Below are 27,647 nucleotides of genomic sequence, written 5' to 3' on the forward strand. Positions count from 1 at the left end.
TTAGTACTTTGAGCCCCTGGCTTTGCTCTTTTCTCCAAATTTCTCACCCAGTGCTTTCTGCAAGTTCATGTTCATAGCATTTTTCTGGTGCCACCGTCCTGCAAAGAATAAGGAAGGAGTTATCACAAATCACCCAGAGGGCCTCTGGGATGCCCAGGCCTCAGAGGTGATCCATAACTCTTCCAGGCCCTCCCCAAGGCTCTATCTCCTGCCCTGGATTCTTTCTTGGGCCTTGAGGCCTACACAGCCTGCCCAAGGAGGGGAGTGCCCACCTCCCATTACCCCCAGCTCCCCACCTACCCAGATCATCTGTCTTCCTGCCGTGCCAGTGTTCTGTGTCCCGCACTGATTTCTCAATCACCTCTGGGGTGTAAGAGGCCTTCATGAGGCTCTTCGTCTCCTCGGGGGCACCTGGAGAAACCCACAAAGAAACCCCAGATTCCCCAACTCAACAGAGTTTATACTTGTGTGCCAGTTTCCCCTGTAGATGGCAGACTGCGGAAAGGTAGGGAGTTTGCGGAGAGTTTCAGAGTAAGGCAGGCCTAGATGCAAACCTCAGCTCTGTCATTTACAGGCAGTGGTTCCAGATAAGTTGTTAGCTTCTCTGACCTTCAGTTTCTTTATCTATACAAAGGAACAAAGTTCTCCTGCAAGGTTGGGAAAATTAAATTATTGGACATTCATTGGAGCATCTGGTATGTCGCAATTAATTAATGCATATCTTTTCAGAAAGTTTATCTCTATACGTAAAATTAAAACACACAGGAGGAAATAAGTTACCAGACCAAGACCCAGCAGAAACACCAGGATTTGAATGATCATATACAGAATATAAAATAAGTATAATGCTTGAAGTTATAAAAGAGAATAAAATATGAGCAAAGAATAAGAAAGGATCTAGAAAGAGAACACAGATTGGTAAAAGAAGTAAATGGAACTTTTAGAAAAGAAGCATATTGTTGTCTGATGTGAGGTGCGGTTGAGTCAGTTTCAACTCATAGTGACCCTATGTACAACAGAACAAAACAGTGCCCAGTCCTGCACGACCCTCACAATCGTTGCCATATTTGAGCCCATTGTTGCAATCACTGTGTAAATTCATCTCGCTGAGGGTTTTCCTCTTTTTTGCTGATACTCTACCAAGCATAATGTCCTTCTCCAGGGACTGATTCCTCCTGACTGATCCCTCTTGATAACATGTCCAAAGTGTGTGAGACGAAGTCTCGCCATCCTCGCTTCCAAAGAGCACTCTGGCTGTACTTCTTCCAAGACAGCCTTGTTAGTTCTTCTGGCAGTTCGTGATGTATTCAGTATTCTTCGCCAACGCCAATTCAAATGGATCAGCTTTTCAGTCTTCCTTATTCATTGTCCAGCTTTCGCATGCATATGAGGCGATTGAGAACACCATGGCTTGAATCAGGCCCACCTTAGTCCTTAAAATGACATCTTTTCAACACTTTATAAGAGGTCTTTTGCGGAAGATTTGCCCCATGCAATATATTTTTTAAGTTCTTGATTTCCACTTTCGTGGGCATCGATTGTGGATCCAAGTAAAACAAAATCCTTGACAACTTCAATGTTTTATCCATTTATTGTGAGTTTACTTATTGGCCTAGTTGTGAGGATTTCTGTTCTCTTTATGTTGAAGTGTATAGCCTTTGATCAACATCAGTAAGTGCTTCAGGTTCTCCTCACTTTCAGCAAGCAAGGTTGTGTCATTTGCATAACACAGGTTGTTAATTAGTCTTCCTCCAATTCTAATACCTTGTTCTTCTTCATATAGTCCAGCTTCTCAGATTATTTGCTCAGCATACACATTGAATAAGTACCGTGAAAGGATACAACCCTGATGCATGCCTTTCCTGATCTTTAAACGCCATAGTATCTCCTTGTTCTGTCGGAACTACTGTCTCTTGATCTAGGTACAGGTTCCTCATGAGTACAATTAAGTGTTCTGGAATTCCCATTCTTCAAAATGTTATCTGTAATTTGTTATGATCTACACAGTTGAATGCCTTTGTGTAGTCAATAAAACACAGGTAAACATCTTTCTGGCATTCTCTGCTTTTAGCCAAGATTCATCTGACATCAGCAATGATATCCCGGGATCCACATCCTCTACTGAGTCTGGCTTGAATTTATGGCAGTTCCCTGTCAATGTACTGCTGCAATTGTTTTTGAATTATCTTCAGGAAAATTTTACTTGAATGTGATATTAGTGATATTGGTCAATAATTTCCACATTCTGTTGGATCGCCATTCTTTGAAATGGGCACAGATAGGAATCTCTTCCAGTCAGTTGTCCAGGTAGCTGTCTTCCAAATTTCTTGTCATAGACCAGTGAGCACTTCCAGCATTGCATTTATTTGTTGAAACATCTCAATTGGCATTCCATCAATTGCTGAAGGCTTGCTTTTCACCAATGCCTTCAGTGCAGCTTGGACTCCTTCCTTCAATGTCATCAGTTCTTGATCATATGCTACTTCCTGAAATGGTTGAATACCCACCAAAGCTTTTTGTATAGTGACTCGGTATTCTTTCCATCTTCTTTTGATGCTTCCTGTGTCATTCAATACTTTGCCCATAGAATCCTTCAATATTGCAACTCGAGACTTGGATTTTCTCTTCGGTTCTTTCAGCTTGAGAAATACTGAACGTGTTCTTCTATTTTGGTTTTTTAACTCCAGGTCTTTGCACGTGTCATTATAATATTTTGTCTTCTCCAGCTACTCTTTGAAATTTTCTGTTCAGCTCTTCTACTTCATTTCTTCCATTCTCTTCAGCTACTCTACAGTCAAGAGCAACTTTCAGGGTCTCTTCTGAAATCCATTTTAGTCTTTCTTTCTTTGCTGTTTTTTTAATGACCTTTTGCTTTCTTCATATATGATGTCCTAGATGTCATCCCACAACTCACCTGGTCTTTGGTCATTAGTGTTCAATGCATCAAATCTATTCTTGAGATGGTCTCTAAATTCAGGTGGGATATACTCAAGTTTTGTATTTTGGCTCTTGTGGGCTTGTTTTAATTTTCTTCAGCTTCAAGATGAACTTGCATATAAGCAATTGATGGTCTGTTTCAAAGTCAACCCCTGGCCTTGTTCTGACTGATGATATTGAGCTTCTCCATCATCTCTTTCCACAGATATAGTTGTTTTGATTCATATGTAGCCCATCTGGTGAAGTCCATGTGTATAGTCATCATTTACTTTGGTAAAAAATGGTATTTGCAATGAAGTCGTTGGTAAGCAAAATTCCATCACTCAATCTCCGGAGTCATTTCTGTCACCAAGCACATATTTTCTAACTATTGATCCCTCTTCTTGGTTTCCAACTTTCATATTCCAATCACCAGTAATTATCAATGCATCTTGATTGCATGTTTGATCAATTTCAAACTGCAGACGTTGGTAAAAATCTTCAGTCAAGCATATAATAAAGAGTTAAGGTCAATGGATGATGAGATGCCCAGGATTTACTTCAAAATAATCTGGAGTGAGGATGGAAGGCTGGGTGGGAGGTAGATGAAACAAGATTGGCTAGGTACTGATAACTATCAAAGCTGGGTACTGTGTACAACATGTATGCATTAAACTATGAACTCTACTTTTCATAAATTTGAAAATTACCATCACAAAAGCTTAAAAACCAATTCAGTGAACAGGTAAAATAGCAGGTTAGATACAGCTGCGAGAAAACAGTAAACTGGAAGATATATCTAAAGTCATCAACTAGAATACAGCACAGAAAAAAAATGATGTGGAAAATATGAAAGAAATGTTAAGATGCAGGTTAAATGAGAAGACCTGACATATATCTAAGGGTCCCTGGGTGGTACAAACAGTTAAGCACTCAGCTACTAACTGAAAGGTTGGCAGTTTGAGTTCATCCAGAGGTGAGTGGGAAGAAAGGTCTGACAATCTACTTCTGAAAGGTCACAGCCATTGGAAAATCCTATGGAGTATAGTTCTACTCGGACACACACACAGTAGCCATGGGTCAGAGCCGAGTCGAAGGCAACCGGCACATATGCCTAATCGGAGACCCTAAACGATGGACAGAAGAAAATGGGAGAGAGGCAATATTGCCAGAGATAATGGCTGAAATTTTCCAAAATTGATGAAAGTGTGAATCCTTAGATTCGAGACTCATAATTAACTCCAATTAGAATAAATAAAAAGAAGTCCTTACCTAGGCACATTCGAGTAAAATGTTGATCGGAAATCTTAAAAGTAGCCATAGAGAAAAGACAAATTCCTTACAAAGAATAACAATTAGTTTGAATTTAACTGTGGAAGCCAGAAGAAAGTAGATTAATATCGTCAAAGTACTGATAGAAAAACAGTAGACTGCCTAGAACTATTTACAATGTAATCCTCTTCCAAGAATAAGGACAAAATAAAGAATTTTCTGACAAAGAGACCCTAAATTTTACCAACAATAGAATCTCATTTATAAAAACAAAACAAACAAAAAAACCTTCTAAACAACATAACCCAGAGAGAGAAAAAAAAAAAATGATCCCAAGAGGAAGGTCTGAGCCACAAAAAGGAACAATATGTAAAGAAAATAGAAATCATGAGTAAATATAAGCATACATTGATAATAATAACAAAGCCGTGTCTAATTTATGGGGAAAACTGATGATGATGATAGCTAACCATTTTTTAACATTTACCGTGTGCTGAGCACAGTTATAGGGTTGGTATGAGTCAGAATCAACTTGTCGGCAATGGGTTTTTTTGTTTGAGCACAGTTAGTAAAGGTTTACATAAATTTACTCATTGAATCTTCTCAACAGCCCAAAGAAATAGGGACTATTATTATTCCCACTTCTCTGTTGAAGACACTGAAACACAGAGAGATTAAATAACTTGTTTAAAGTCACACAGCTGATAAGTGAAACATCTGAGACTCAAACCCAGGCCATGTGGCTCCAGAGTTCAACACTTTGCATATACAGAATTAAAATTCTGTAAATAATAACACATAAACTGGGGAGGGGGAGAGGTCATTAAAGTTGAAGCCTTCTAAGGTCTTTATGTTATTCAAGAAAGCCTAAAAACCTTAACTAACATTACAGTTTGTTGCCTTCTTGTCGTTGTTGTTAGGTGCCATTGAGTCAATCTTGACTCATAGCAACCCTATAGAACAGAGCAGGACTGGCCCATAGGGTTTCCAAGGGGCAGCCGGTGGATTCGAACTGCTCACCCTTTTGGTTAGCAGCCGAGCTCTTAACTACTGCACCCCCAGGGCTCTAGAGTTTGTTACCAAGGCATGTTAAAATGCAAAGGTAGCCACTAAAAGAATAGGAAGACTAGAGAAGGGCAAAAATTGCATTGAGAAAAAAAGAAAGCTCACTCTAAAAAAAAAAAAAGGGCAGGAGAAGAAGCATGGAAAAAGCAGCACAAATACAAAACAAAACCCAAAAAAGTCCAAATATATCAATAATTAAAATAAATATAAATGGACTAGCCCATTGATTAAAAGATTATCAGATTATATAAAATATTTTCCAGATATATATATTTAAGTAAGCACACTTAAAAGGATACAGAGACAATGGAAGTGGAAGGGTAGAAAAAGATATATCATACAACTACAAAGCAAAAGCTATCTGGTCTATCTATATTGATATCATTAAAAAGTACACTTTAAGGCAAAGGCACTATGAGAAATAAAAGTGGTTGCATAATCAAAAAAAAAATCATTAGAGTGATGTAATATTTCTAAACTTGCTGCATTGGAATAATCTCAAAATAGATGAAGTAAGAATTGGCAGAGATACAAGGAGAAATTGACAAATCAGCTATCATGGGGAAGAGGTTAAGTACATCTTTCAGTAATGAATAGATCACACAAAGAATGTTAATAGGGAATTAGGAGATTCGGATAGAAGCAATTAACAAGCCTGTTCTATTGGACAAACACAGAACCCGGCACCCAAGAGATTGTTTTCAAGCACACGAAAATCATCTTCAGAAAATGGACCACCTTCTGGGCTACAAGGCAAGCCTCAACAATTTCAAAGACTTGAGATCATTCCAGGCTGTGTTCTCAAACAATGATGCCATCCAAATGGAAATCAATTTTTTAAAGCAATCTTATTGTGTTTGGTATTTATAGCTTTCAAAGCTTACATAACAGAATGTTGTAAATTAGAAGTGTTGGCTGAAGCCCTAAGGTAAGATAGAGATCAGATATCAAAGTGAACTGTGAAGCCAACTCCTCCCATGGAAATTAAAAGTAGGCGCCTAAAAACCAGTTAGAAAACTTCCCACATCGTGGGTATAACAACTATCAGATCTGGGGAAACTGGCGAAGATATCTTAAAAGGATTTCTTTAGCTTTTTAGGTACTGTGAACACCCCTTCCCCAAAGTGGAGATGGTGCCATCTCTCAAGTTAAATATAGTTACCGGCTGCATTGCCATCGAGTCAATCTTGACTCCTAGCAATGCTATAGGACAGAGTAAAACTGCCCCATAGGATTTCCAAGGCTGTAATCTACAGAAGCAGACTGCCGCATCTTCCTCCCATGGAGCAGCTGGTGGGTTTGAACCACCAACATTTCAGTTAGCAGCCTAGTGCTTAACCAGTTTGCTACCAAGGCTCTTTAGATGTAATTAGAAGGGCTTTAATGGGGTCACTTAGGAGCTTGATGTGTAGTCTGAAGACTTTGGAGGACGCCAAGGCTAGAAAACTGACGGGATGTGAACAGAAAGGGCCTATGAAGGGTACACCATCAAAAGTCAGAGAGTGAGGAGGGATTGGCTAGAAGGAAAAAATGTATCACCTGCTTCATAGAAAGTGCAATAGCATGTTCCACTGGGGTCCTCTGCAGAACCCACAAAAGTGCCCATGAGAGAAATACTCAGCCTCAAACACGGCCAAGCAAGATAGTGCAAAACCATCTTAAGGCAAAACCAGTCAAGTGAATGCTCTCTTGACCCTCTTAGTGGGTCCCTTTCCCCCATCTTGGGACCTGGGACGTGTAAAACAGCAGAAGTGGAAGGGGGAGGGAGTGAGTGCAAAAGAGAGAAGCTGGCTTGGCCTGGGGAGGAGGCGGTGATGATTGACATAGTGGACTGGCAACAGTCAATTGCTGACTTAAGACTTAAGCCACTTAAAGTAATAACAGAAACTCCCCCTCTCCCTTCTCACTCTTCCCGCCTCCCTCCTTCTTTCAACTAAGTGAGAGCCGAAAATCTTGGGGCCAGCATGCATTTTCATCCAGGAACACAGCAAGCGCCAGCATCGGTGAATAGGTTGGAAAGCCCAATGAGGGACAAAAATTAGTGTGCATGGCATCTCATGAGTGCTACCTGTCCTGATTATACCTGTTTTAGAAGAGAATAAAAGTTGAAAATCAGCCTTCTGAACACCCAACAGGATGAATCAGAAGAAGGACAGAAAGAGAAAGAACCAGGTCTCCTACAGAAGAACAAGAATCCAGAATCCCTTCAGACTTCTTAACAGCAATACTGGAAGCTTGAAGATGTGGAGCAGCACCTCCAATATTCTGAAGAAAAGTGGTTTCCAACCCAGAATTCTTCACGCAGACAAACTAAATGTCAAGTATGAGGGCAGAATGAAGATATTTTCAGATATGCAAGTTGTCTTACATTTCTCTCTCACCCTTTCTCAAGTAGCTAGTGGGAGATGTGGGCCAAACCATGGACAAGAGAGTAAACCAAGAAGGAGGAAGACACAGGATACAGAAAGCAGAAAGCCAACACCAGAGAGGTAAAGAACATCCTAGGAAAACTGGTTCGGAGAGATTCCTGGATAGCAATGACACAGAGGAAACCATATGGAAGCAGCAGTGACTCAAGGGCTGGGCGTGTTGAGGGCTGTCCTCCCCACGATCCCTGCTATCTGCTCTGTGACCCAAAGAGCAGAACGCCCAGGTAAGTCCAGCCCAGATCTAGACTTGTATTTGGTTTGTCTGACCACATGCTGACATTCCCCTCTTCCTTCCATACTCTGCTGCCTAGAGCAGGTGAGAATGTTTTGACCTCCTGAGAGCGAGAGCCATGGTGAGTTTGGAAGCAGAAAACAGATGGTGGGCCACTTGCCTGGACCATATTCCTGCAGGACAGCCCATACTGGCCCACTCACAGCCTTATCAGGTGCTCCAACTGCAGAGAGCACGTATATCCAGGACTCATGGCCAGGCCACCACCTTCCCCACTCTCACTAAACTCTCAGGAAACCAAAGTCAGAGTAGGACCCAGAGTCTGTTCCATTGACCTGCTTCTGGACCCAGCACCCAACTGTGACAGTTTCCTTATACACATTGCCGCCACTGGGTGTTCGTTTTATTTGTGTTTGACAAATAATCATATAGTGTTTGCTGGTGCAAGGTTCTAAGCACTATACAAATATTAAAACATTTTATCCTCTTTAAAAAGTAGCCTCAAATCCCAGAGACAATGCTCCCCAGAACTTCTGATGGCACAGGACAGGAACCATCCCCGAAGACAACTCATCAGGCATGAAAAGGACTGGTCAGTGGCAGGGAGAGAGATGCTGATGAAGAGTGAGCTAATCAAATCAGGTGGACACTGGAGAGTGTGTAGGCAACTCTTGACTGGAGAGGGGATGAGAAGATATAGAGAGAGGGAAGATGGCAAAATTGGCACGAAACGAGAGACTGAAAGGGCTGACTCAATAGGGGGAGAGCAAGTGGGAGAAGGGAGTAAGATGTATGTAAACCTACATGTGACAGACTGATTGGAATGGTAAATGTTCACTTGAAGCTTAATAAAAATTAATTAAAAAAAAAAAAACTCCCCATTCCCCTTTGCTCTAGGCCCTGGTGACCACCAACAAATATGTATTCTCCGTCCGTTTCCTACTCTAGGTATTTCACATAAATGGAATCATACAATAAAAAAAAAAAAAAGTAGCCTCAGCAATGGGCTCGAACATATCAAAGATAGTGAAGATGACGCAGGGCTGGGCAACTTTTTGTTCTGTGATACATAAGTTTGAATGAGTTGGAGCCAACAAGACAACAACTAACAACATTCTGCTAAAAACCCTATGTTGTTGTTAGGTGCCGTCCAGTCGGTTCCGACTCATAGCGACCCTATGCACTACAGACCGAAACACTGCCCGGTCCTCCTCCATTCTTACAATTGTTATGCCTGAGCTCATTGTTGCAGCCACTGTATCAATCCACCTCGTTGAGGGTCTTCCTCTTTTCTGCTGACCCTGTACTCTGCCAAGCATGATGTCCTTCTCCAGGGACTGATCCCTCCTGACAACATGTCCAAAGTATGTAATACGCAGTCTCGCCATCCTTGCCTCTAAGGAGCATTCTGATTGCACTTCTTCCAGGACAGATTTGTTCATTCTTTTGGCAGTCCATGGTATATTCAATATTCTTTGCCAACATCACAATTCAAAGGCATCAATTCTTCTTCGGCCTTCATTACTCATTGTCCAGCTTTCACATGCATATGATGCAATTGAAAATACCATGGCTTGGGTCAGGCGCATTTTAGTCTTCAGGGTGACATCTTTGCTCTTCAACACTTTGAAGAAGTCCTTTGCAGCAGATTTACCCAATGCAATGCATCTTTTGATTTCTTGACTGCTGCTTCCATGGCTGTTGATTGTGGATCCAAGTAAAATGAAATCCTTGACAACTTCAATCTTTTCTCCGTTTATCATGATGTTGCTCATTGGTCCAGTTGTGAGGATTTTTGTTTTCTTTATGTTGAGGTACAGTCCATACTGAAGGCTGTGGTCTTTGATCTTCATTAGTAAGTGCTTCAAGTCCTCTTCACTTTCAGCAAGCAAGGTTGTGTCATCTGCATAACGCAGGTTACTGGTGAGTCTTCTCCAATCCTGATGCCCCATTCTTCTTCATATAGTCCAGCTTCTCGGATTATTTGCTCAGCGCACAGATTAAATAGGTATGATGAAAGAATACAACCCTAACACACACCGTTCCTGACTTTAAACCGATCAATATGCCCTTGTTCTGTACGAACAACCACCTCTTGATCTATGTAAAGGTTTCTCATGAGCACAATTAAGTGTTCTGGAATTCCCATTCTTCACAATGTTATCCATAATTTGTTATGATCCACACAGTCGAATGCCTTTGTACAGTTAATAAAACACAGGTAAACATCCTTCTGGTATTCTCTGCTTTCAGCCAGGATCCATCTGACATCAGCAATTATATTCCTGGTTCCACATCCTCTTCTGAAACCAGCCTGAATTTCTGGCAGTTCCCTGTCGATACACTGCTGCAGCCGCTTTTGAATGATCTTCAGCAAAATTTTGCTTGAATGTGATATTAATGATATTGTTCTATAATTTCCACATTCGGTTGGATCACCTTTCTTGGGAATAGGCATAAATATGGATCTCTTCCAGTCAGTTGGCCAGGAAGCTCTCTTCCTTATTTCTTGGCATAGACGAGTGAGCACCTCCAGCACTGCATCTGTTTGTTGAAACATCTCAACTGATATTTCGTCAATTCCTGGAGCCTTGTTTTTTGCCAGTGCCTTCAGAGCAGCTTGGACTTCTTCCTTCAGTACCGTCGGTTCCTGGTCATATGCCACCTCTTGAAATCTTTGAAGATCGACTAATTCTTTCTGGTATAACGACTCTATGTATTCCTCCCATCTTCTTTTGATGCTTCCTGCCTCGTTTAATATTTTCCCCATGATATCCTTCACTATTGCAACTCGAGGCTTGAATTTTTTCTTCAGTTCTTTCAGCTTGCAAAATGGCGAGCGTGATCTTCCATTTTGGTTTTCCAGCCCTATGAGGTTGTGTTAATGGTGGTGGAATAATTTGGAAAAGAATAATGGGAATAGTTGCACAACTTGAAGAATGTAATCAATGCCACTGAATTATACATGTAGAAATTGTTGAATTGGTGTATGTTGTGTATATTTTCACCACAATAAAAAAATTAAAAACCTATGAGGCAAGTGCTATTGTTATTCATATTTTACAGAGATGGGAACTAAGGTTCAAAGGGGTTGTTGTTGTTTGCTGTCAAGTTGATTTCAACTCATAGAGACCTGATAGGACAGAGTAGAACTGCCCCATGGGGTTTCCTAGGCTGTAATCTTTGTGGAAGAAGATCGCAAGATCTTTTCTTCTGCAAAGCAGCTGGTGAGTTCAAACCACCTACCTTTTGGTTAGCAGTTGAGTGCTTAACCATTGCACCACCCATAAGCCTGTTGCCATTGAGTTAATTCTGACTCATAGTGACTCTGTAGGACAATGTAGAACTGTCCCATAGGGTTTCCAAGGCTATAATCTTTACAGAAGCAGATTGCCACATCTTTCTCCCTCAGAGCAGCTGGTGGGTTCAAACAACTGACCTTTTGGTTAGCAGCCTAGTGCTTAACCATTGCACCCTCAGGGCTCCTCAAAGGTGTAGAGTGCCTTGCTATTAGGGGCAGAGCCTAGATTCAAACTCCAACTGAATGACTCCGAGCCTCTGTTCCTAGTTACTGCAATGCTGCCTCTCTAACTCAAGGTGGCCCACCCTGAGCTCTGAGCTCCTGAGTCTTCTACCACATCTATCTGCTCCACGCCTGCTCCACCTGTGGCACCTCATCACAATTCCATCCCTCTGGTTTTCAGGCTTTGAAGGCATCTTTAACTTCTCTTTTTCTTCTCACACCCATACCCAATCTATCAAGAAATCCAATGGGCTCTACCATTCTAAATACATGCTGAATCCAACCACTTCTCCCAACTCCACAGCCACCTCCCTGGTCTGAGCCATGATCATCTCCCGCCTGGACAAGTGCAGTAGCCTCCTCATGGGTCTCTCTGCTTCTACTCTTGCCCTATCGTATTCTGTCCAGTCTCAACAGCCAAAGGGACCTTATTAAACATAAGTTACGTCTCCAAAACCTTACAATGGCACCAAAAAAAAAATACAAGTAAAAGCCAAGGTCCTCACCGTGGTCCTCCTGCCTGACTGCCCTTCACCTAGCCATCCATAGGCCTAACCTGCTCCCTTCCTTCGAGTCTGTGCTCAAGCCTCACCTTCTCAGGGAAGTCCACCTGACCCGTATCTTTGATATTGCTCAGGGTTTCATTGGAGTCACTGGATGGTGCAAAATGGTTAACATGCTGGGCTGCTAACCAAAAAAGTTGAAGGTTTGAGTCCACCCTGAGACACCTTGGAATAAAGGTCCAATGATCTACTTCTGAAAAAATCAGCCCTTGAAAATCCTAGGTGCCTCTGGAAGAAAGGCTTGTGATCTACTTCTGAAAAATCAGTCACTGATAACCCTATGGAGCGTAGTTCTACTCTGATACATGTGGGGTCGTCATGGGTCAGATTTGATTCTTTTTCTTTAAGAGGTTTTACATAGGGGCTAATACAATAAAGAAAAGGAAAGGGATTACCAGCAAAAGTCAAACAAAAGTCAGGATGCTGGTTCCTTGGTGGGAGAAAGGGTGATACAGCCGGGAGAAGTACACAAGGGCTTCGAGGTTCTGGTAAAGCCCTCCCTTAACCTTGGAGGTGGCACAGGCTATTGGATTTATTGTTATTATTTATGGTGGCTTTCATTTTAAAGTCTGTTTTATCTGAGATTAGTATTGCCACTTCTGCTCTTTTTTGGTTGCTATTTTTTTATTTGCTTGAAATATTTTTTTCCATCTTTTGATTTTTAATGTATTTATGTCTTTGTTTCTAAGGTGTGTCTCTTACAGATAGCATATTGGTGGGTCTTTTTTTTTTTTATCTGTCTGTCACTCTCTGTCTCTTTATGGGTTCATTTCAGCCATTTACCTTCAGTGCGATCATCCATACCCACTAATACCACTGCCGTCAAGTTGATTCCAACTCATAGCAACCCTATAGCACAGAGTAGAACTGTGCCACAGGGTTTCCCAGGAACCCCTGGTGAATTTGAACTGCTGACCTTTTGGTTAGCAGCCACAGCACTTAACCAGTACGTCACCAGGGTTTCCATGGATAAGTGTGAGTTTATTGCTGTCATTTTTTAGTGCCCTTTTTTTTTTTTTTTTGGTCGTGCTGATGTTTTCATTATTCCTCTTACTCTCCTGTGCTGAATTCCTTTTGTTTGTGGATTTTCTTTTAGTTTCTTTCATTTTTGTACATTTTGTGTTTACTGAGCCTTTATGTTTTTCTTCTTTGATGGGTAGGTTTGTTAACTTTCTTTGTGGTTGCCTTGAAATTTACCTCTGTCTTCCTAAGTTTGAACCAGTCTTTTATTACTTGATATTGCCTTGACTTCCTCTCTGTTTGAAAGTTTTATACCATTTATTCCTTCTTTTATTGTTCTGACATTGTTGTCTTTTACGATTGAAGTCTCTGGTTTCCTGTTATCTTAGGGTTCCAGGACTGACATTTGTATCTATTTTACCTAGTTTTCCTCCAGAGAGACACCATGATGTTTCTGTCTATAGTGCCATGTTGGCTCCACCTCCTCAGATTTATTATCATTCTTTAAAGAGCACATACAGATTTTATACACTCTTCTGTATGGATGGTAGTTTTTGCAATTAAAAAAATGCATTGTGACTACATTGGTTTAAACACAGGAATGCAAGTTTGGTTTGATATTAGAAAATCAATTCATATGACTCACCACATTAACGGATGAAATGAAAAAATATATGATGATCTCAATAATTGTGGTATAAATAGTCAAAACTCAACACCTACCCATAACTTTTTTTAATTAAAATGCAAATTAGGAATAAAGGAGAACTTCCTTAACCCAATAAATGTTCTTTAATTTCATTTTAAAATATGCTAAGTTTCCAGATGTGCATCATAAATATTATGCACACGTGGAAACTTAAAGGGTGGCGGAGGTGCCACTGTAGGTCACTGGGGAAAGGATGGAATTATTCAATAAATGGTGCTGAGACCATTGGTAATCCACCTAAAGAAGGGATTAAAAATGAATCTCTACTTCACACCAAAAGCTGAAATCAACTCCATGTGGATTAAAGACTTAAATTTGAAAAGCAAAACTAAATGTTTTAAAAGACTGTAAAAGATTATCCCTATGACTCAGCATGGGATAAGATTTCTTCAAATTGCTCCTCCTGAAACCTTCTCTACCTCAGTAAACAGCAACCCCATCCTTCCATTTCTTCATGCCAAAAACCCTGAAATCAACCTCAGCTCCTTTCACACCCCAAATCCATTCATTGGCATGTTGTTCACTCTTCCTCATGCTAGTAAACCAGTTGCCATCAAGCCAAGTTGATTGATGTGTGTTGACCCCATGTGTGTCAGAGTAGAACTGTGCTCCCGTACGGTTGGTTTTTTAAAAAAATAATTTATTTTATTTTGGTTGTTGTTGTCAAGAATATACACAGCAGAACATACACCAATTTCATAGGGTTTTCGGTGGCTGATTCTTCGGAAGTAGATCTTCAGGCCTTTCTTCCGAGGGGCCACTGAATGAACTCAAACCTCCAACCTTTGAATTAGCACCCAAGTACCTTAACCACTTGTACTTCCCCGGGACTCCTCCACCTTATGCAAATAGTCAGAATCCTATCACATCAGGACGCCTTCACCACAGCCACTCTGGGTGGCCATAGTGCACAACGGTGCCCTCTGGAGTTGTGCCATTCACTAGCCTGGCTCCCTAGTCCAAGCCACAATCATCTGTCCCACCTGGGTTTTTGCAGTTGCCTCCTCATTATCTTCTGTTTCTGCCCCAGCTGCCCTACACTCTGTTCTCCCCACAGCAGCTGGAGTGGGCCTTGAACCTAGGTCAGACAATGCAACTCTCCTGGTTAAAACCCTCCATCAGCTTCCCCTGTCACTCCCAGAAAAGACCTCACAGTGGCCTACAACTCCTTCATGACCTAGCCCATTTCCTCTCTGATTTCATCTACTGACATGTTCTCCTTCACTCCTGCTCAGCCACGTGAACCTCACCAACCTCCAACAGCAAGCACACAGGCTTACCTGGGTGGGTGGAGGCAGACAGGGGCGCACAGGAGGGGCACACTGACAGTGGTGTTCTAGGGGTAGTAAAGCCCTATTTTGTAGCCTTGCCAATTTCTGGAGTGTAAATACTACTACCAGGGCTGATGTTAAGATACTGTGATGATGCCCTCTGAAACTATTGCCCTGAGATCACCTTTAAACCTTAAACCAAAAATATCCCCTGAACTCTTCTTAAAACCAAACAATAGATTAGCTCAACTAGTAAAGAATGTCTGCCTTGAGCATTATGCTCTTATAAGATCTGTCTATATGGGATCAAACTGACAACAGCAACTCCGATGATTAGATAGAAACCTTAGGGGGCAGTGAGTTTATGTTCATGGGGGAGGAACAACTAGGAAAAGGAGGGTGAGAATGGATGCACAGCTTGAAGAATATAACCAATGTCACTGAATTATACACGTTGAAACAGTTGAATTGGTGTATGTATATTCTCAACACCACCAACAACAAAAATTGATAAATTATTTTTTAAAAAGAGAGATTTGAGAAAGGTAGTATGACGGTGCCAATCACCTCAGAAAACTTAACAATGGACCCTTGTGAGCTGGTGCAAGCTGGCTCCGGCACCTCCTTGGCACAGTTCTGTTTCTTAGGCTGGATGGTGGACCCACAGATGTTTTCATATTATTCTTTACACGTATGTATGTGTGCATTGTCACATAAGGTTGTAGGTGAGAACAATTTTGTGAGAACTGTTAAAGAGAGAAGTGGAAAGCAGGGTTCCTGAGACCCAGGCCAGAGGAGAATCTGAGCTGTATTTCCCTTCCCCTCCACCACCCCACACCACCCCTGCTACAAGTTTAAAAGAAAACCCAGAAAGGCTTCCACTGGGTGTCTGGTTCCTCGGGTGACAGGGATCTGTGCCAGGTGGAGGAGGTTTGCCGGGGAGGGAGCAAGGAAGAGGGCCAGAAGGAGCTGACCTACTGCAATGAGGCTGAACTGGAATGTGGGGGCAGAGAGAAGTCCCTGCATGCTGACCATAGACCCCCATCGGAACATTTCAGAAAACCTTTGGGAATAAGGTCATCACCAGGGAGGTGACCTATTGCCAGAGAAAGACTGTAGAGTTTGGAAGCAGAAGAAAAACCTGAATTAGAATCTCAGGTCCCCTTCATTTGACAGAATGGTCTTGACAAGGTGTCTCAATTTGCCTGTGAATGGAGCTAACAGTACTCCCCCCAATCAAACAGGACCACGCTGACCCACAGCAAACACTGGAAATGTTGGAGTCTCCAGCCCACCCTTCTTTTTCCCAGGAGGCACCACCACTGGACTCTGAAACAAAAAGAACCACCTGACAGCTACTGGGCATACTTTATATTCTGTGGGCCAAGAGCTTTCATGCTCAGGGTTCCATAGAATCCTGCCAGCAACCCAAGAAGGGCCATGCTAGCATTAGCCCCATCGTGCTGAGGGGGCACTGAGGCTCAGAGAGGTGAAGGATCTGGCCCCAGTTCACCAGCTAGTGAGTGGCAGACCTGCACTTGGAACCCAGGAAACCTGATATTGTCAATGTGACCAAAGGTGCCCAGGCCAGCAGTGCCTAGGCCTCCTACTGGCAGATTAAGAAGCCAGAGGTGTCCAGGGAGTGAGGAGCTGACTGTCAGCTGGGCTTTGTGCACAGTGTGACCCACTTGCCAAGGGGACTGGCCATTCCCAATACTGAGCCCAGGGCCCAGCATAGAGAAGGCCCTTGGTGATGGTGAAATGAGTGGCCCTGGTGGTATACCCCAGGGTCACTAGACCCCATATGAGGTTCAGGAAGAGTGGACACCCCAAAGGTCTTCCTTGGCCAATGTTGTCAGGACCATGGGCCTTCACAACCTCTACCCCTGCCCTCAAGCCTGACCTTGAAACAAGTTTGACCGCATATTGTAGCCCAGATCATAGTAGTCTGAGAAGATGGAGGAGATTTCCATGGGGCTCTGGATCCTGCTGGGCCATGAGTTTGACCTCTTCTGGCACTCTACGACTTCATCAATGGCCCTTCGAGCCTGAGCAAGGAGGGAAGGAGAAGAGACAAGGGATGGGAAAACAGGGCCAACCCCCACATCTCCTCTCTAGCTCCTCCTCCCTCTGACCCTTTCCTCACCACCCCCTAACCCCCCCTTAGCCTGTAGTGCTCCACAAATCCCTGGGGCTTAGGGAGCTGGGAAGCCACACACAGACACACATACACACACACATGCACAGACACACAGACCATGGGCTGGGGGCAACAAGGATAGGAACAATCATAAAACCTCCTCCACACATTGACCAGCTGCCCTGGGCAGAATTAGGAGAGGTCCTTGTAGGGGACATTATTCCTGCCTGTTATAAATGAGGAAGCTGAGCCTCAGAGAAGATAGAGCCTCACCCAGCTCACCCAGTGGGTAACGTACAGAGCCCTGGCTAGCCTCTTAGAACGAAAGCATCACGCAATGTCAGCTCAAGGTGGGCCCTTAGACTTCACAGAGGCCTACTCATTTCTTGTACCAATGGGGAAACTGAGGCCCAGAGAGGTTGAGCCCAGGCCTATCAGCCAGGAAATCTGAGTTTGAGTCCCTACTCTGCTATATACCAGCTGCTGACTTTGGGTAAGTCTGTACTTCTCTAGGCCTCAGTTTTCCTACTTGTAGAATGCGGGGAGGAGAGAACTGAATGGTCTTTGAAATAGCTTCCAGCTCTGACCTTTGCTGGCTTGATGACAGCTGTGACTGACAGCTGGGCAGAAAAGCCAGATCTCTTGATTCAAGAATAGGACAGTGATCAGGAGAGAAATGTCATCTCCCCAAGACAAAGAGAGGCAGTGAGAGGTCATGACGGTACAAAGAAACCTCAAATTGGAACAAGAGCCTTTGGTGGTGAAGGGCGTTTAGGGATTGCAGCCTCCTAGACTTGCTGGCAGGTGGGGTCACCACACCTTAAGATGACAAAGTGGAAGGGGACCCTGGGGGCAGCCTTTATGACCCTGGATCTCCCACTTGTGCACAGTGTGAACCTGGGCAGACATATCGCCTCTCTGAGCTTCAGTTTTCCCATCTCCTTGGCCTATTGCACAATGTAGTTACCAAGGAGGATTGACATGGCGGCCTTGAAAATATGTCTGAGAAAGCCTTAACATTTGATTATGAAAGGTAATTGAATTTTATGTCAAGTTTCAGTTGATTAGTAGTGATTGCCTAGAATGGTGTATATCAGGTGGGAAAGAGTGCTAGCATTGATTAGTCATGTCTGTCATGAATACAGATGAGGAGAGCTATGATATGTGTGCTGTGTATTTGCCAGCAGGGTCTAGTCCAACTGCCGTGCTTTACAAATGTAGTTACTAAAGCTCAGAGAGGGGAAGTAATTTATGCAAAGTCACTCAGCTTTCAGGGGCAGAGCCGGGATTTAAACCCAGGTCATCTGATTTCTAACCAATGCTGTCCGCTCACTCAATGCTGTCTCCTTAGGAGATTTGTTCAAATTGAAAACATCCAATTCAAACACAGGGCTTATAACTGCAAAGACACTAAGGACCAGGGCTCCAGAATCTTCAGACCCCATCCACAACTGGGTGATTTGGTGAAGTTATCGAACCCCTGTGAGTCTCATGTTTCTTATCCATAAAATGGGGATAATGAGAGTACTTTCCTCATAGGGTTTTTGGGAAGGTTAAATGGATTGTTATATGTGAAGGGTTTAAACAGAGTACAGAGCCTGCACAGCAGGTGCTCAGTAAGCATTAGCTTTCTAATGACACTGGAGCCCTGGTGGCGCAGTGGTTAACAGCTCACCTGCTAACCAAAAAGCTGGCAGTTCAAATCCACCAGCTGCCCCCTTGGAAACCCTATGGGGCAGTTCTACTCAATGACAACGGGTTCGTTTTTTTGAGATGATATTATTACAGGGACCCTAATAAGAGCAGGTTTCTTTTGGGTCCTCGGCGTAAGTCTCTCTGGGAAACCCTCTTGCTGCCCCCCTTAGCCTCCTCTCCGCCTGGTCTGACACCTGCTCCTCGGTGACCAGCTGGTCTACCACGTTGCTCCCAAACTTGTGGCGAATGTTGTCAGGAATGATGCTCTTCTCCTGGCACACAGCTGAGCCCCTTCTGTCCTGGGTCTCCAAGCCGGTACCTGCTTCAGGCCCCTGGCCCAGAGGAGCCACCTCTCGGAAGGTGCCGCTGCTCTCCTTTGAAGTAGATCCAGAGCTCCCCTTCTGCAGGGGCTTGGGCTGTGGGTCCATCCCCAGAGAGTCCCTGTGGATGGTCGCTGAAGGTGGAGGCGGCACCCTCTCCAGGTGGGCCAGCCTTAGCTGGCTGCTTCCAGTGCTGCCTGCCCGGTTTGGGGGTGAATGAGGGGAGAGCAGGGTCTGGTCCTTGAACTGTGAGGTGTCCAAGGGGCTGCAGGTAGTTCTCCACGAGTCCGTGTTCTGCTGGGGCTCCTTGCTATTCAGGTGGGCCCTGGTCAAAGTGGTTGTACCTGAATGGGGGGAGAGAGACAGACAGACAGACAAACTCAGTGAAGGAAGGAGACAGAGACTTGGGGTGGGGAGAACAGACAGACACAGAGACCCAGAGACAGAAAGAGAGACAGGGACAGAGAGAAGTCACAGAGTCAGCAGCATGGTGAGAAGGAAGGAGAGAGACAAAGAAAGAAGATGTCTCAGCCACCAAGCCCTCCACTCACAGAGTCACAGTCACTTTCTTAACCCATGTCGCTTTGACAATAGGGGCTGCAACCCAAGCCTGTCCAGCCTTGAGACTTTAAAACCCAAGAAGCTTTTCTACTCTGCACAACAGGGTTACCATGAGTCAGATTGACAGCAATTAACTACAACCTAGCCCTGCAGACACCTTGATTTCGGACTTTTGGCCTCCACAACTGTGAGAGAATAAATTTCTGTTGTTTTAAGTCATCAGGTTTGTGGTAGTTTGTTACAGCAGATCTAGGAAGCTAGTACATTTGCCTTCAAATGCAGCCCCACCAAGACGTCCCCTGACACCGCCCCCAGCAGGGTCAGCTTCCTCCTCTCAACTCCCAAACATTAACTACATCTCTCAAGACCCTCAGTTTGTGAGCTACAGACCACCTCATTTCCCCTCCTAGGTGGAGAAGGGAGGGGTGTTGAGGTGGGGTCCATGTGGAATGAGTCAGCTCTGGGCCATCACAGCACCCACTGGAGACTCTGCGTGCATGAGATGATGGTGGAGTGACTCGGTGAGGGAGGTAGTAAGGGGTGCCTGCAGGGTGTCAGGCCCATAGGAACACCACCTCGTAGATTCAAGACACTCATTTCTTCTCATTCTAACATCTCTGACATCAGCCTGTGTCTTGGTAATCTAGTGCCACTGTAAGAGAAATACCACAAGGGGATGGCTTCAACAGTTTATTCTCTCACATTCCAGTAGGCTTGAAGTCTGAATTCAGGGCATCAACTCCAGGGGAAGGTTTTCTCTCTGTGTTGACCCTGGTGGAAGGTCCTTTTCATCAATCTTCCCCTGGTCTAGGAGCTTCTCCATGCAGGAACCCCAGGTCCAAAGGATGTGTTCTGCTCCTGGCACTGATTTCTTGGTGGTATGAGGTCCCCTTGTCTTTCTGCTTGCTTCTCTCTTTTATATCTCAAAAGAGACAGACTTAAGACACAACCTAATCTTGTAGCTTGAGTCCTAGCTCATTAACATAACTGCCTGTAACCCTGCCTTATTAACATCGTAGAGGTAGGATTTACAACGCACAGGAAAATCACATCTTATGACAAAATGGTGGAAAATCACATAATATTGGGAATCGCAGCCTAGCCAAACTGACATACATTTTGGGGGGACACAAATAAACCCACAACAGCCCCCTCTGACCATCTACAGGCTAAGAAAGCCCTGATTCGTGGCTCATCTGGCAGTGTTTTTTCTTAGCGAACATACGTAATGATGTATCACACAGCCCTTAGAGACTTGGAGTACACCATTAAAACACAGAGGAGTAGGAACTTTTTTTCTTACTGGGAAAAGCCCAGGACAGAGTTCGAATCACCTCCACTGCCTGCCTCATCCTCAAACCTGGGTTACTGCTGTGAAGATGTTTGGTAGCTTCCCTCCAAAGCTTTCCGGAAGGATCCTCTATCACTCTCCAAAGATACATAGTTTTGTTTTGCTTTTGTTTATCAATGAGATTAGATTCTATGCATTGTTTTGTAACTTGCTACTAAGCACTTATCATTATTCGTTGGAGGTCTATTTGGGGCTGTGACTACAGACTGAGATTCCCTTTCAAACAGCTCAGGATTTACCCCCTGCCCCACATTCAGCTGCCTTAAGCATCAGGCTTTAGGGTTTTCATTTAACTCCCACTGGATCTTGCTTTGCTGTGGCCAAGTGCTGGTGCTCTGGGACAGAGCCCCTAGTCCACCACATGGGAGGCTGCAGACTCCTCCCCAGGGCAGTGGGAGACAGAGAAAGCTGAGGCCCAGGCCTGCCTGTGAGCTGAAATCAGATAGCCTTATTCTGTTCTCGACGCTTTGTCCCTGTCATGGATTGAATTGTGCCCCCAAAATATGTGTCAACTTGTCTAGGCCATGATTCCCCGTATTGTATGGTTGTCCTCCATTTTGTGATCTGATCTAATTAGCCTCCATTTTGTGACGTGTTGTTAATGTTATAAGGCATGTTAAGACATGTAGACGTTAATGAGGCAAGATCAGTGTGGGGTGAATCTTGAGTCACAGCCTTACAAGGGGATGTGACTCAAGTCACATCCTTGCTTTTACAAGAGATAAAAAGGAAAGAAAAGTGAGCAGAGAGAAGAGAACCCTCACTACCACCAATAAAGAAAAGCCAGGATTGGAGCATATCCTTTGGACCTAGGATCCCTGTGCTGAGAACCTCCTAGACCCAGGAGAAGATTGATACCAAGACACATGGAGATTTTCAAGGAAACTCAGGCCCACAGATGTTGCAAGGAGACAAGGAAGGGCCTTCCCCCAGAGCTGATAGAGATAGAAAGCCTTCCCCTAAAGCTGTCACCCTGAATTCAGACTTCTGGTCTCCAGTCCCTTACACAAAAGGCAGAGGTGAAACCTGTTCCCCCAGGTGACCCTGCCTTCAGTCCTTACCCAGAGCTCTGCCCCAGCAAGCAGGGAGCCAAGCTGAGGGTTAGGGATGGTGGGGAGGGTACCTTCTCAGAAGAGGCAAGCAGAGAGCAGGAAAGGCACTCGGCACCCAGGGAGTCAATCACAGCCCCTTGTCCTACACTTGGGTAGACTGAGACTCAGCACAGGGATGAGGTCCTCCCTCGCCCCACAGAGCTCAGGACTCAGACTCCTCCATCTCTCCAGGCTGCGCTCCTGGCTATCTCCTCTCACAGCCTAATCACACTGTTACCACATCATCCACATCATGTAATGTAATTGCCTGCTCGCCTTCTGCCTGTCCCTTGAGGTTATGAGTATTTTAATGGTGGGGACCTCATCTTGAATCCCCTTCCTCAAAGAACTAATGCATTCATCTACTCATTCTACTGTGTGCCATGTGCTGTGCCAGACACTGGGGTTACAACAGTGATCTAAAGAGGTCAACCCCCATCCTCTTAGAGCTAAATGTATGTGGAATGAATGAAGGCATGAATGAATGAAGGTCTGCATCTGTCATTTCTGGAATCTCATTGCAACTTCACATTTCCTCCACTCCGTTCTTCCAGCTATACAATGGGGATGGTAAATCCCAAGGAGAAAAACCCTCGATGAGATGGCTGGCACAATAATAACCACCAGAATGGACTCAGACATATCAATGGTCATGAAGATGGTGTGAGACCAGGCAACATTTCCTTCTGTTATACATGTGGTCACCAGAAGTCCCAGCAGACTCAAAAATTTAAAAAAAATTTTTTTTTTTTTTTTAGGCAACTAAAAAAACCCAAAACCAAATCCAGTGCCATCAAGTCAATTCCGACTCATAGCGACCCTATAGGGCAGAGTAAAACTGCCCCATACAGTTTCCAAGGAGCGCCTGGTGGATTCAAACTGCCGACGCTTTGGTTAGCAGCCGTAACACTTAACCACTACACCACCAGGTTTTCCCAAGGCAACTAACCAACCCAAAACCAAACCCATTGCCTTCTAGTGGATTCTGTCTCATAGCGATCCTACAGACAGAGTAGAACTGCCCCATAGGGTTTTCCAAGGCTGTGATTTTTATTAAACAACGCAGGAAGCAAAGACAATGTAAGGAATACGCAGAGTCACTATATCAAAAAGAACTGGTTGACTTTCAACAACTTCAGGAAGAAGCATGTAGATCAAGAACCGATGGTACTGAAAGAAGAAGTCCAAGCAGCACTGAAGGCATTGGTGAAAAACAAGGTTTCAGGAATTGAAATACCAACTGAGATGTTTCAACAAATGGATGCAGCGCTGGAGGTGTTCACTCCTCTATATCAAGAAATTTGGAAGACAGTTACCTGGCCAGGCGAAGAGATCTATATTTGTGCCCATTCCAAAGAAAGGTGATTCAAAAGCATGTGGTAATTATCAAATAATATTATTACTATCACATGCAAGTAAAATTTTGCTGAAGTTCGTTCAAAAGCAGTTGCAGCAGTACATCAACAGGGAACCGTCAGAAGTTCAAGCCATATTCAGAAAAGGACATGGAGCAAGGGATATCGTTACTGATGTCAGATGGATCTTGGCTAAAAGCAGAGAATACTAGAAAGATGTTTGTTGTCGTTGTTAAAGAGGTCCTTTGCAGCAGATTTACCCAGTGTGATGCGTCTTTTCATTTCTTGGTTGCTGCTTCCATGGCTGTTGATTGTGGATACAGGTAAAATGAAACCTTGGACAACTTCAGTCTTATCTCTGTTTATCATGATGTTGCTCATTGGTCCAGTTGTGAGGATTTTTGTTTTCTTTGAGGTATAATCACAGTGAATACTGTGATCTTTGATCTTCATCAGTAAGTGCTTTAAGTCCTCTTCACTTTTCAGCAAGCAAAGTTGAGTCATCTACATAATACAGGTTGTTAATGAGTCGTTCTTCAATCCTGATACCCCATTCTTCATATAGGCCAGCTTCTCAGATTATTTGCTTATCATACAGATTGAATAGGTATGGAGTAAGGATACAACCCTGACGCACACCTTTCCTGACTTTGAACCACATAGTATCCCCTTGTTCTGTCTGAACAACTGCCTCTTGATCTATGTAAAGATTCCTCATGAGCACAATTAAGTGTTCTGGAATTCCCATTCTTCGCAATGTTATCTGTAATTTGTTATGATCCACACAGTCGAATGCCTTTGCATAGTCAATAAAACACAGGAAAACATCCTTCTGGTATTCTCTACTTTCAGCCAGGATCCATCTGACATCAGCAATTATATCCCTGGTTCCACGTCCTCTTCTGTAACCAGCCTGAATTTCTGGCAATTCCCTGTCAATATACTGCTGCAGCCATTTTTGAATGATCTTCAGCAAAATGTTGCTTGAGTGTGGTATCAATGATATTGTTCTATAATTTCCACATTCAGTTGGATCACCTTTCTTGAGAATAGGCATAAATATGGATCTCTTCCAGTCAGTTGCCCAGGAAGCTGTCTTCCTTATTTCTTGGCATAGACGAGTGAGCACCTCCAGGGCTCCATCAATTCCTGGAGCCTTGTTTTTTGCCAGTGTCTTCAGAGCAGCATGGACTTCTTCCTTCAGTACCATCGGTTCCTGATCATATGCCACCTCTTGAAATGGTTGAACATCGACTAATTCTTTTTGGTATAATGACTCTGTGTATTCCCTCCAACTTCTTTTGATGCTTCCTGGGTCATTTAATATTTTCCCCATAGAATCCTTCACTATTGCAACTCGAGGCTTGAATTTTTTCTTTAGTTCTTTCAACTTGAGAAATGCCAAGCGTGGTCTTCCCTTTTGGTTTTCTATCTCCAGCTCTTTGTACGTGTCATTATAATACTTCACTTTGTCTTCTCAAGCCGCCCTTTGAAATCTTCCGTTCAGTTCTTTTACTTCATCATTTCTTCCTTTTGCTGTAGCTAACTGACGTTCATGAGAAAGTGTCAGAGTCTCCTCCGACATCCACCTTGGTCTTTTCTTTCTTTCCTGTCTTTTCAATAACCTCTTGCTTTCTTCATGTATGATGTTCTTGATGTCATTCCACAACTCATCTGGTCTTCGGTCGCTAGTGTTCAAGGGGTCAAATCTATTCTTGGAATGGTCTCTAAACTCAGATGGGATGTACTCAAGGTCATATTGTGGCTCTCGTGGGCTTGTTCTGATTTTCTTCAGTTTCAGCTTGTCAGTCCCGCACGTGTCTGTCAGTTTGTCGTACTGTGGGGGCTTGTGTGTTGCTGTGATGCTGGAAGCTATGCTGCCAGTATTCAGAAAGGTGTTTACTTGTGTTTTATTGACTATGCAAAGGCATTCAACTGTGTGGATCATAACAAATCATGAATAACGTTGTAAAAAATGGAAATTCCAGAACACTTAATTGTATTCTTGAGGAACCTGTACATAGACCAAGAGACAGTCATTCGAACAGAACAAGGAGTTACTGTGTGGTTTTTTAAAGTCAGGAAAGATGTGTGCCAGGGTTGTATCCTTTCACTATATTTTTTCAATCTGTATGCTGAGCAAATAATCCGAGAAGCTGGACTATATGAAGAAGAACACAGCAACTGGACTGGAGGAAGACTCATTAACAACCTGTGTTATGCAGGTGACAGAATTTCACTTGCTGGAAGTGAAGAGGACTTGAAACCCTTACTGATGTAGATCAAAGACCAGAGCCTTCAGTATGGATTGCGCCTCAACATAAAGAAAACAAAAATCCTCACAGCTGGATCAATAAGCAACATCATGATAAACAGAGAAAAGATTAAATTTGTCAAGGATTCCATTTTACTTGAATTCACAATCAACATCCATGGAAGCAGCAGTCAAGAAATCAAACAAAACATTGCATTGGGCAAATCTGCTGCAAAAGATCTCTTTAAACTGTTAAAAAGCAAAGTGGTCACTGTGAGGACAAAGATGTGCCTGACCCAAGTCATGGTGTTTTCAATCACCTCATGCATGCGAAAGCTGGACAATGAATAAGGAAGACCAAATAAGAAATGATGCCTTTGAATTATGGTGTTGGAGAAGAATATTGAATATACCATGGACTGCCAGAAGAATGAACAAGTATGTCTGTTCAAGTACAACCAGAATGCTCCTTAGACGCAAGGATAGAGAGACTTCATCTCACATACTTTAGACACATTATCAGAAGGGACCAATTCCTGGAGAAGGACATCATCCTTGGTAAAGTAGAGGGTCAGTGAAAAAGAGGAAAACCCTCAATGAGATGGATTGATAACACTGATTGCAACAATGGGCTCAAGCATCACAACGATTGTGCAGGTGGCGCAGGACCGAGCAGTGCTTCGTAGGGTGGCTATGAGTCGGAACCAACTTGACAGCACCTAACAACAACAACCTCTATGGAAGCAGACTGCCCCGTCTTCCTCTGTGGAGCGGCTGCTAGGTTCAAACAAACCTTCATCGATTAGAGTTGAGCTCTTAACCAGGGCGCCACTAGGGCTCCATAGGCAGCTAACAACAAATCCTACTTCACGTGGTTATCACAAGGATCAAAAGAGCAATGATCAGAGTTTTGCAACCTTAGCTGTTTATCAGAATTACCCAGGGCACTCCTTAAACATACAGCCCCTCCCAGAGCAGATACACCAGAATCTGTGGGAGAGGTCAGGAATCTGAGGGTTTAACAAGGGCTCGCTGGAGAAAGATTCCAGTGGGAATCCCACCCAAACTCACTGGGCTCCCAGTCCCAAAGCCCTGCCCCCACCTGCTGGCACAGCCACCCTTCACTTGCTTGTAGGGAGCCTTCCCAGAGCTAACTCTTCCCAGTCACCGCTGCATTGAAACCCTTTGCTCATTCTCAGGGAGGAGCCCTGCCCTCTGACTAGACCCAGGACCTGGCCTGTGCTCCTCTCTCACCTCCCCCAAACCCGCGAACTCTATTCTTTCTCTTTCCACGGCTGGCTCCTCTCATTTCTAGGCCTTGCCCTCACTGTTACCCTGCCTGGAACACTCTCTCCTCTCCTCCTGGGGCCCAAGTCACCCCCAGGCTTGTCTCACTCATGGCTTACATGTACCCCCACCCTCACCCGCGGCCATGTTCTCCCACAGCCCTGTCCTGGTGCACTGAGTCATTGTTTCCCCTCATAGTTCTGAGCCCCCTAAGTGGGGGCTGCTGCCATGGAGTCAATTCTGATTCATAGTGACCCTAGAGGACAGAGTAGAACTGCCCCCACAGTGTTTCCAAGGAGCAGCTGGTGGATTCGAACTGCCAACCTTTTGGTTAGCAGCCAAAGCTCTTAACCACTGTGCCACCAGGGCTCAGAGTGGGGACTGTACTGGGGTCATAATCCCCAGGCCTGGTAAGATGGGAGATGTAGGGGAGGCGCTTGCAAGTATTCCTTCTCCTCTCTTCTTCTTCTAGAAGGCTCCAAGGAAGTCAGGGCCAGATGGTGAGCCTGGGGACCAAAGCAAGAGTGAGGAAGAAGAGAGGAGCTGCTTCCTGATGCCCCCAGGGGTCCCCTCTCCTGAGGGCCTGGATGTGGATTCACCATGTCCCTGATCCCTGGTTCCCCAGGCCTACCTGCTCTGTGGCTCAGCTCCAT

General features: G+C 44.0%; 1 protein-coding gene across 1 annotated transcript; it reads right to left on the reverse strand.

Annotated features, from left to right (window-relative positions):
* Positions 1-27,647, reverse strand: TEX33 (testis expressed 33). The gene is made up of 5 exons (XM_049881599.1): positions 27,626-27,647; positions 18,970-19,439; positions 16,844-16,988; positions 301-411; positions 1-98 (listed from the first exon to the last, which is right to left on the reverse strand). Exons 1-5 carry the CDS (start codon positions 27,645-27,647, stop codon positions 1-3), a joined length of 846 nt encoding a protein of 281 aa, XP_049737556.1.

Source organism: Elephas maximus, chromosome 4 (assembly GCF_024166365.1).
Source record: "Elephas maximus indicus isolate mEleMax1 chromosome 4, mEleMax1 primary haplotype, whole genome shotgun sequence".
Classification (NCBI taxonomy): Eukaryota; Metazoa; Chordata; class Mammalia; order Proboscidea; family Elephantidae; genus Elephas; species Elephas maximus.

Excerpts from the sequence above, each read along its gene's own strand:
- TEX33 (XM_049881599.1), bottom strand. The coding sequence starts at position 27,647 with ATGGAGCTGAGCCACAGAGCAG. Across the intron at positions 16,989-18,969 it reads AGCTGGTCACCGAGGAGCAG|GCTCGAAGGGCCATTGATGA; the intron begins GTGTCAGACCAG and ends CTCCTTGCTCAG. Across the intron at positions 412-16,843 it reads GCGGTCAAACTTGTTTCAAG|GTGCCCCCGAGGAGACGAAG; the intron begins GTCAGGCTTGAG and ends GGGTTTCTCCAG.